Source organism: Leptonychotes weddellii, unplaced genomic scaffold (assembly GCF_054177405.1).
Source record: "Leptonychotes weddellii isolate Sample4059 unplaced genomic scaffold, ASM5417740v2 HiC_scaffold_7049, whole genome shotgun sequence".
In the NCBI taxonomy this organism is placed as follows: domain Eukaryota; kingdom Metazoa; phylum Chordata; class Mammalia; order Carnivora; family Phocidae; genus Leptonychotes; species Leptonychotes weddellii.
Window position 1 is genome coordinate 1 of NW_028040036.1, and position 9,722 is coordinate 9,722.

At 55.6% G+C, this 9,722-nt stretch overlaps 1 protein-coding gene and 2 long non-coding RNA genes across 3 annotated transcripts; 1 reads left to right on the top strand and 2 right to left on the bottom strand.

The window, feature by feature from the left end:
- Positions 1 to 67: 67 nt before the first annotated feature.
- Positions 68 to 3,802, bottom strand: LOC145719772 (protein phosphatase 1 regulatory subunit 12C-like). The gene is made up of 2 exons (XM_081811327.1): positions 3,408 to 3,802; positions 68 to 342 (listed from the first exon to the last, which is right to left on the bottom strand). Exons 1-2 carry the CDS (start codon positions 3,726 to 3,728, stop codon positions 292 to 294), a joined length of 372 nt encoding a protein of 123 aa, XP_081667453.1. The 5' UTR covers positions 3,729 to 3,802; the 3' UTR covers positions 68 to 291.
- Positions 3,803 to 6,949: 3,147 nt separating this feature from the next.
- LOC145719770 (uncharacterized) lies at positions 6,950 to 7,875 on the bottom strand. Its single transcript, XR_014142596.1, has 3 exons — positions 7,762 to 7,875; positions 7,623 to 7,663; positions 6,950 to 7,075 (listed from the first exon to the last, which is right to left on the bottom strand). It is a non-coding gene; the product is annotated as an uncharacterized LOC145719770 (long non-coding RNA).
- Positions 7,876 to 9,352: 1,477 nt separating this feature from the next.
- LOC145719771 (uncharacterized) lies at positions 9,353 to 9,713 on the top strand. Its single transcript, XR_014142597.1, has 3 exons — positions 9,353 to 9,398; positions 9,459 to 9,518; positions 9,661 to 9,713. It is a non-coding gene; the product is annotated as an uncharacterized LOC145719771 (long non-coding RNA).
- The last annotated feature ends 9 nt before the right edge of the window (positions 9,714 to 9,722 follow it).

Here is a 9,722-nt window from a genome sequence, read left to right on the forward strand (position 1 = left end):
CCTCAGACCCAGGAGTCCAGGCCCCCAGCCCCCTCCTCCCTCAGATCCAGGAGTCCAGGCCCCCCAGTCCCTCCTCCCTCAGACCCAGGAGTCCAGACCCCAGCCCTCCTCCCTCAGATCCAGGAGTCCAGGCTCCCAGCCCCCTCCTCCCTCAGACCCAGGAGCCAGGTCCCCAGCCCGTCCTCCCACGGGCCCAGGAGATACACTCCAGGAACTGACCATGGCCCTGACTTGCACCTTGAGGCGAGAGGCCAGGCCCCTGAGGCCCAAGGCTGTGCAGGGCTGGTAAAGTCACCAAGTCCCTGGGAAGGTGGGGCAGAATGAGGGTCCTGGACAAGACTCCTAAAGGGGCAGAGATGGCTGAGTTAGCATGTGCCTAGAGCCTGGGGCCCAAGACGCAGCTCCCATGCACTGAGGGCCTAATGCATGGAGTACTGTGCCAAGGGGTCCACACTTGGGAATATCCTCCCTGATCTTCCTGCTGTCAGGGCTCTGTACAGCAGAGGAAGAAATCAGTCTCAGGGAGACAGGAGCCCTGGCCCAAGTAGGCCCAGCAAGTGGGGACAGAGAAGGGATTTATAGTCCAGGGGCACATGTAAACACGGGGTGAGCACTGGGACCTGCGCTGGGTCAAGGGAAGGGGTGGGTCTGGATTCCTGGGTTCTCAGGATAAATTAACCCCCCAACTCCCTCATCTCTCCAAAACCGCCCATCTGGAGAAGGGGGAGGAGGCCATGAGGGCCAAGAGCATGAAGTCATGGAAACTCGGGCCGTGAAAGGGGGGCCACACATGCCCTGGGAACGGGATGAACTCGGCTCCGTTTATTTCCACCCGGTTGTCATGGTGATGGGGGGGGCGGTTGAGGAGGGAGATGGGCCTTTCCCTTTCAAGGACCTGGCCAGGCACAGGAATCCATGTGAAAGATGCCCGAGGCCTGGGCACCAGGGATTCAAGAATCCAGACGACACCCCCCCTCACCCAGACCCAGGAGTCCAACCCCCACCCCCACCCAGACCCAGGAGTCCCAGCCCCTTCCCCCCACCCAGGCTCAGGAGTCCCAGCTTGCATCCTCCCTATTCAGACCTAAGAACTGTGGCTCCCAATCCCTTCTACTCCAGACCCCAGACCTAGCCACTAATTCACAAGGCAATTTTGTGGAGAGAGGAGAGTCTATCAGCTTTACCAAGCGGTTAACTAACCCACCTGAAGCAGGCACTGGGATTTGAGAACTCCTAGGCACACAACCAGGGCAGGGGCCTGATGCCTGGGGACCCACTCTAGGGAGGAGTCAGAAAGGAAACCACGGCCCCAGGACTCACCCAGACAAGGCCCAGGAGTCTGGGACAGGGGTTGCCTGAGACCTAGGACTTTCACTGCTAAAACCAGACCAGTCTCATGCAAACCACCATGAGTTGGTCACCCCACGCCAGGCCTGACCCAACCCCAGCTCTCCTGCTTGTTGGCCATGTGACCTGAGGCGGGAACTTCCCCTCTCTGAACCTCCAAAGCCCTAACCCTTCAGGCCTCCTGCAAAGTGAGTTTACCAAGTGCTTGCCTAGAGAGGGGAAAAGATTTCACCTGAAAAGGCAGCCTGATAGGCAAGGTCAGAGTGGCCTTTTGCAAGGGTCCAGGCCCAGGCGGATGCCGGGGAAGGGAGGTCAGCCTGAAGAGAAGACTAAGAGCCCCTGAGGGAAAGTCCAGGAGAGCCAAGGCATGGATGATGGCGGAGGAAGGGGGACACGGGAGCCTGAGGCCTCTCTCCTGGGCTTGCCAAGTACTCGGAGAACTAACAAGGCCTCGGGGAAGCCTTCCACCCAGAGGAGGAAGAAAAGTTCCCAGATAGCACTAGGGACTCTGTAGGGGACAGGTCTGGGGATTGGGAAAGAGAAAAAGGGGAGGGTTGGCGCTTAGACCAGGTGGCAGGAACTCCCCAGCTAAACGCCTACGCTACTTCCTGAAGGGATTTCCACACATGCGATCTCCCTCCTTCGCAAGAGCCCTGCCAGGGAGGGACAGACCGCTAGCCCTGCTGCACAAAAAAGGAAACTGAGGCACAGAATGGACAGTAACTCGAGGCCACAAAGCTGAGGAACTGGGATTAGAACTTAGGACCAATTCTGTTCTTCCTCAACTGCTCCTCTCCTCTTTGTGCAGACCTGAGAAGTGGACCTCTTCCAACATCCCTGCTTCCCCCACCAACCTGTCCTTCCCAGGGTCTTCTCTGGTTCCACCAATTACCAAACCCTGTGGGTTCTGGCAGGGAGGGGAGGACTGAGGACTGACCCAGGAAGGAGATGGTCTCAGGGATGAGACAGGGGGTGGACGCTCTTCCGTGGCCAGTCCTGTCCCTGGTGGTCCCACTGTGGGGGAATAGATAAATGCATCCAGAACCAGAGAGAATCCTGGGGCATGAGGTGGCCCCAGTTCTGGGACACAGAAACACTGGAGGCAACAATCAGTGAGTCTTGGAAAGGCACGGGGACCAGGTTGTGGAGGAGAGGACCAGCAGGGTTCTAGAAGCCTTGTGGAGGTGACATGATGAAAGCCAGAGAGATCACAGTGTATGGGAGAGAAGCTGCTCAAACGCACAGAAGAAGGCATCAGGCAGAGGAAGCAAGATGACCAAAGATAGAAAAGTGGGTGCTTTGAGGTTCCCCAGAAAAAGGGCAAGGATACAGGCCTACCCAAGGGAAGGGGCGGGAGGACGAGGAGGTGCCTGGAGAAGGACAAAGATCCCCCACACGAGGCCTACTGTGGGAGACAAGAGGTGGCACAGCCTCCGGAAAGAAAATGCAGACGGTATCGGAGTGGAGATAGGATGAGGTGACCCAGACGAGGAAACCAAGCCTAAAAGAAAGTGGCTCAAGAAAGAGCATCCTCACCCAGCAACTGATGGCACTGCCCAAAGGTGGGAAGGAATAGGGAAGGAGCACGAATCAGAAAGCAGCAACACGGAAGATCTGGGCCTAGCCAAACAGGTGGCCCGGGGTAGGGACCAGGGGAGGAAGCCCCAGAGGCGCCAGAGAGAGAGGAGGATGCTGCTCAGTGAGAGCGGTACCTGCCTGGAAAGGGGAAAGTCAGTGGGCCAGAGGGGGTAGACGAGACTAGCAAAGCGCGCTCAGGGTCGGGAGAAGGCGGCGCGACGTGACAACGACAAGGACCGGTGGCGTGGAGCAGACTGAGGCTGTCAGCAGTGGCTCGGGTCCAGAGAGTGGGCGGCGCAGGGTGGCAAAGACCAGGGCCGGTTGAAGAGGCTCAAGACTGGAAGCGGGGAGCTCGAGGTGGGTGGAAGGGGAAGGCGGGGGCGCGCAGACCAGGACTGGCAACCGTGACTCAGGCTGGGAGGATGTCCGAGGAGGCTCGGACCCAGGACGGGCCAGGTCCCGGAAGGGGCCGGGGCGCTGACCTGGTGCAGGGCGCTGATGCCGTCGGCGTTGGTGGAGTCGAGCACGGCGCGGGCGGGCGGCGGGGCGGCGGGGTCGAGCTCGGCGCCGGGGCCGGGGTCAGCCGCACGCAGCATCAGGCGCGCCTCGTCCAGGTCGCCACACGCGCAGGCCGCCAGGAACTCGGCGGCGCGCTCGAAGCGCACGGTGCGGGCGCGCCGCTCCCCGGGGCCCGGCTCGGCGCCCGCCCGCGCCCCCCACTGCCGCAGCTGCTCCCGCCGCCGTTCGCGGGCCGCGGCCGCGGCCGCCCCCGGGCCCGCCCCCGGGCCGTCCTCGCCGGACATCGCGCCGCCCGCCCGCCCGGTGAGCGAGCGAGCGAGCGCCTAGCCCCGAGGAGCCGGAGCCGGAGTCGCCGCCACCGCCCCCGTCGCTGCCGCCGCCCGCCAGGGGCCGCCGGGAACTGCCGCTGGCTCCGCGCCGCCCGAGGATCTGTCTGTCCCCGCCCGGCGCGCCGACGTCAGTACGCCGCCCCGGGGCGCGCTGGGAAATGGAGTCCGCAAGCGGAAGTTGCTAATGGCAACTGGCCTCGCTCCGCCCCGAGGCACACTGGGAAGTCAGCCGCTCTGAAGCGGCGGGTGGAGGGTTGGGGTGGGGGCGCGCTGGGAAATGCAGTGCTCGGTTCCGCGGGACCCGGGAGTCGGGACAGCTATAACGCTCATTTTCCCATGTCATTCTTTATTGTGGGCTCTTTGGTCTGCTCCCTTCAACCAGAGATACGCGGCCCGAGGACAAGGACGTTTGTGTTTTGTGCGCACTCCTTATTCCCAGCGCCCAGAATGGAGCCTAATAGGGCGCGACCTAAATGAGTTTTTGCATGAATAAATGAATCAATGGATGCCCGAGGTCACGGGAAACACCAGGGCGCCCCGCAGCCCAGAGATCCTTCAGGACAATCCAAGTCCCTGCTTCGCCGGGTGACCGCCCGGGTCATGATGGGAGACAAAGTGGACAGAGGTCACGGCCTTCGGCCCGCAGCCCCAATGCACGCCGGGAAATGTAGTCCTCAGGGCCACGCCCCTAGAGGCACAGTGGGTACTAGGCAGAACCCCCAAGCACCCAAAAAATCCAGGCCCAAGGGCAAGGGGAGTCCGAAGTCCCTCATGGTAACCCCCTAGATCACATCGGTAAAGATGCTCAAGGGGTGGGGTCCACAGTGACAGCGCCCCCAGAACCTTCATGAGCCCGCACTTCTCCCGCTCGCACCCTGGGACGTGGAGCACGCTGGGAAATGTAGTCCAGGCTCTACATCCTCGCAAGCCAGGCTGGAATTTGTAGTCCTGGGTGAGGCGTTCCACGTAGCATTTTAAAGCATGAAATGATCCTCTCTTTAAGTGTCCTGCACCTAAATCCTGGCTAGGGGAGATGCAGGCAGTTTAAGATCGGATCAAAGAGCGGGAAAAACAGCCAGAAAGGCGCTGAAGTCTGGATAGAGGCAATAGCCTTTTTTCCCTTTTTTCCCAAGGGCTGTTGGAGGAGCCTACCCTCTCAAGTCCCTGGGCCTGTAGGAAGAAATAAACTACGAATCCCATGAGGCCTGGAGAACGCTGGCCATAGATATAAAGGGAATGGGAGCCCCGGTGGTTCTTGGGATGTGTAGTCCCTGAACCCCACGTTTCCCACATAGGTCCACACCCAGCCTCCTTTACCAGAGAGCTTAAATGACAATTAGTAGGTCATCCGTTCGTTGTTACGTGTGGTTGTGTGTGTTTCAGTGCCTGTGCACGACTGTGACACCTTATAACAACTGTACTTGCGATCCTGTGTGTGCCCGGGTGTATGCTATTTATAGGGGCTCGTGTTTATTACGTCTGTAAGTGTCCATGTAAATATGTCTCTATGTTTTTGTGACTGTAATTGTTTATCTCGGGTATCTGCTCAACCCACACAACAAAGTGTGAGACGCGTTCCCACCGTCAGCTCAATTAGCAATCTTTACACTGCAGAATTTAGACTTTAGCCTCTATTTTAAAATTCTATTCTGCTGCAATGGTGAAGAATTCCAGGTCTGATTTAAGCAGTCATGCGTTTGACACTTTGTTTCTGCCCACTTCCTCGCAGCGGGGCCTGGGGCTAATCTCTGCCTCCTGGAGTTGTCCAGAGTGTAAGGTATCTAATAGGCTGTATGCAGACATTTTCTTATCCCACTCGTTAAAACTCTCTTCTTCCCTTTGCTTTTCCATAGTGAACCTTTTTTCACTTCCCAGGCCTATTTTCTCTCAGTGCTAACACTGCAATTGCAACGCTTAACCTTAAAACTGCAGGCAGAGCAGCAAATGGGCATTGCTTCGACACCGAGAGTGGATCCTCCTCTGTGTGCCACTTGACACATTGTTTTGTTTGGGTTGGTTTGCATTTTAAAATTCAGATTTGATGGGGAGGGCACGTTCTCCATGGAGCACTGGGTATTATGCACAAACAATGAATCATGGAACACTACATCAAAAACTAATGATGTAATGTATGGTGATTAACATAACAATAAAAATTTTTTTAAAAAATAAATAAAATTCAGATTTGATTCACACCGAAAAAAAAAAAAGCCTGTTTAAAGTGTACAGTTCAGGGGGTGCGTGGCAGCCTCTCTCAGTAGAGCATGCAATTCGGTATCAGGATTGTGAGTTCAAGCCCCAAGACGGGCATAGAGATCACTTAAAAAAATAAAATCTTTTTTAAAAAGTGTACAGGGGGCGCCTGGATGGCTCAGTTGGTTATGCGGCTGCACTCAGCTCAGGTCACGATCCCAGGGTCCTGGGCTCGAGCCCCCCTGATGGGCTCCGTGCTCAGCGGGGAGTCTGCCTCTCCCTCTGCCTGCCGCTCCCCCTGCTTGTGCTGTCTCCCAAATAAATAAAATCTTTTTTTAAAAAAAGGGAGTACAGTTGAATGGCTTTTTATATTCACAAGGTTGTGCGTGCCACCATCACTAGGAATTCCAAGCATTTTCAGCACCCCCATCCTGCCCTTCCCCAGCCCCTGGAAGCCACCGATCTCCTTCCTGCCTCCATGGATTTGCCCTCTGGACAATTCGCACACATGAAATCACATAATCTGTGGCCTTCTGTGTCTGGCTTCGTTCAGCGAGCCCCATGATTCTTCGAGATTCGTGGACATCACAGCGCGTGTCAGGACCTCGCCCCTTTTTACGGCGGAGGAACATCGCCTGGTATCCACCTGCCAGCTGGTGGACATTTGGACTGTTTCCACCTTTTGGCTGCTTTGAGTAATGCTGCTGCCAACATCTGCGCCCAGCGTGCGTGTGGACTGACCTATGTTTTCACTTGTGGCAGGCAGATCCGCAGGAGTGGAATTACCGGGCCCTACGGTAACTCCGCGCTTAGCTTTTTGAGGAACTACCAGACTGGTTTCCAAAGTGGCCGCACCGTGTTGCGTTTCCTGCGGCGGAGGGTTCAACGTTACCTGCCACCGCAGTGACTGTTAGGGCTCTCCAGGCACTAAGTCAGATGAAGCCCGGAGGCTAGTAGTAATGACCGCCAGAGAACTCAGCAGGTGTCTGCAGGGGGCGCGTTTATTTCAACCACAGAGGGGACCCACACTCCAACACCTCAGGGCACGCACAGCCCCAGGTCCTCACTTCCAGCGTCCTCCAACGCGGCCCTTCCCTGCCCCCTTCCGGCTGTAGGAGAAGAGGGAGAGGGTGTCAGGAAGGAAGGGCTCCCCCAACCTCTGAGATGGGACCTGCCCTCAATTCAGAAGTCTGCCCCCCACACACACCAAATTCCCGCTCTCCCTGCCCAGAGGAAGGGGCAGGCAAACGCGTCCTCTGTTGACTGGCTGGGGTGGTGTGGTTGATGGTCTGGGGCCAGCTCCCACCCATCTGCGGGAGCTGATGTTGGGAGGTGAGCTCAGGGTGTTCCCGTGGGAGCTGATGGATGTTTAGGACGGGCTGGGGGGAAGGGAGGGATGGGTGACGGAGAGTGGGTAGCATGGAAGAGGGGCCAAGGCTGGGGTGAAAGAGACGCAAAGTGGGAGACAGGGATAGATGAACAGCGAGCAGGAGAAAGGGAGCAGGGAGAGGCAGAGCAAGAAACAGAAGTGACGCGGGGTTCTCAGCCTGTTGACATTCGGGGCAGAGGCTGTCCTGGGCACTGCATGGTGTGGAGGGGTGAGGGGAGCCACAGGGAAGGAGCGACAAACCCCAGAGTCAGAGGAGGCACACTTACAACTTCTGGGCGTGGCTGATGCGGTTGTACAGCACGTTGATCTGCGCGGGAAAGAGGTAGATGCTGGGAGGATAGCCACGGGGACGCGCCCGCCCGCCCCTGCCCTGCGCCGCCGTCCTCCCTGGGAGATGGGTCTCACCTCATACTTCTGCTGCTTCAGCTTCTCCATCAGGTCAAACTTCTCGGACTCGAGCTGGTGGATCCAGTCCGACAGTTCCTGGGCCTTCTCCCTGGTAGGGCAGACGGGCTGTCAGGGAGAGGGCCGGCCTCTCTCAGGCCAGAGAGAACCGCCCAAAGCCATAGGGCCGGGCTCGGAGTGGGGCATCACTGCTGCCATTTCGTTAATATCCGAGGCCAAAATATTCAAAGTGAATGGAAGGAAAGGGTTTATTAATCTCTGCCCGCTGTCTCCACATTCAAAATTCCTACTTCCCTAAGGGAGAACAATGTCATGGTTAAGGACCCACACTCTGGAGTCAGGAAGCCCTGTTTCAAACCCCAGCTTTGCCATTCTCTGGTTTGTGACTTTTGCCCAGTAAGAGGATCCTGTCTCCCTCTCCGTAAAACTGTGGCTGCCTGCTCTACACCTCTTCTCCCGTTCTTCCTTAGAAACAACATCTTGCGATAGGCCCAGTTAAAAAGCCACTGTCCCAAATCTCCCGTGCAGGTAGGGTGGCCAATGGGATGAAAACAGGTCTCTGGGTAGGGCTTCCCAGAGCCTTTTGTGGCTCTTTCCATGCAACTTCTTCCTGCTGCTTGGATGTGTTGGCTGGAGCCCCAGCAGCCTCATTGGACCACGAGGTGATTTCGAGGATGGAAATATCGGGCTAAGTGTGGTGGAGCAGAGAAACAGGAGTCTGGGTCTCCAGTGATTTTCTAGTGTTTCATACCAACTAGTCTCACATTTCTCCTCTGTGGGAAAATAAGCCTCTGTATTTTAGGCTGCTATGAACAGGTGTCTTCACTAGAGGCCAAACTTAACTGATAAAAATCTATGACACAAAACTTATAAGATGTATAATGCAACATAGTAAACACTCAATAAAGTCAGTGTTACTGTTCACTTTATTATTATTAGCATTGCTTGTTTTGTCTTGCTAGCTACCAGCTTTCCACTGCCTTCTCTTCTGGGGCACATTTTTATTTGAAAAATGTTATAGACCCACATATGACCTTTAACTAATGAATAAAATTGAGGTAACTGGACCTAAATATTAGTGGACCCAAGTTATGCGTGGACGTGTGGGGGAGAACAGAGAAATAAAAGGAAAAGGGGGGAATGAACACCAGCCACATGTTACTTTATGTGGGGCCCTGTGATAACGTGCTCAGAAGAGAGAGCGCATAGCGAGCTGGAGGCTGGAGCCATGTAAACGCCTCCACGAGCTGACCCTGACCCTGTGCATCTTTTCTTGCGAGCAGTGCCCTCACACTGGTAGTTTGAAATCCACATGGTGGGAATAGTTACATCATGGAAACTGGCAAATGCTACAGTTTTTCTGCCCCTGGAGAGCTGGCTGTTAAACATCTACCATCACACCTCTTTATAACACAGGCTGCTGCACCAGACTTCTTCAGGGTTCAAATCCCAGCTCTTACACTTGCAAAGCTGTGCAACCCTGGAAAGGTTACTTAACCTCTCTGTGCCTCAGGTCCCTCATCTTTAATAGGATAATCATAGTATCTACCTCACAGGGTTGTAAGCCCTCCATAGGGCATGGCTGCTGCAGCCGCCACCACCATCAATTATCATCACCTCACTGACCTTTCACAGGAGTGTGGGGTAGATTTTGTTTTCATCATCATCATCATCATCACCTCACTGACCTTTCACAGGTATGAGGTAGACTTTGTTTTCATCATCATCACCTCACTGACCTTTCACAAGTGTATGAGGTAGACTTTGTTATCACCTCACTGACCTTTCACAGGTATATGAGGTAGATTTTGTTTTCATCATCACCTCACCTTTCACAGGTATATGAGATAGATTTTCTTTTCATCATCATCATCACCTCACTTTTTACAGGTCCATGAGGTAGACTTTGTTTTCATCATCATCACCTCACTGACCTCTCACAAGTGTATGAGGTAGACTTT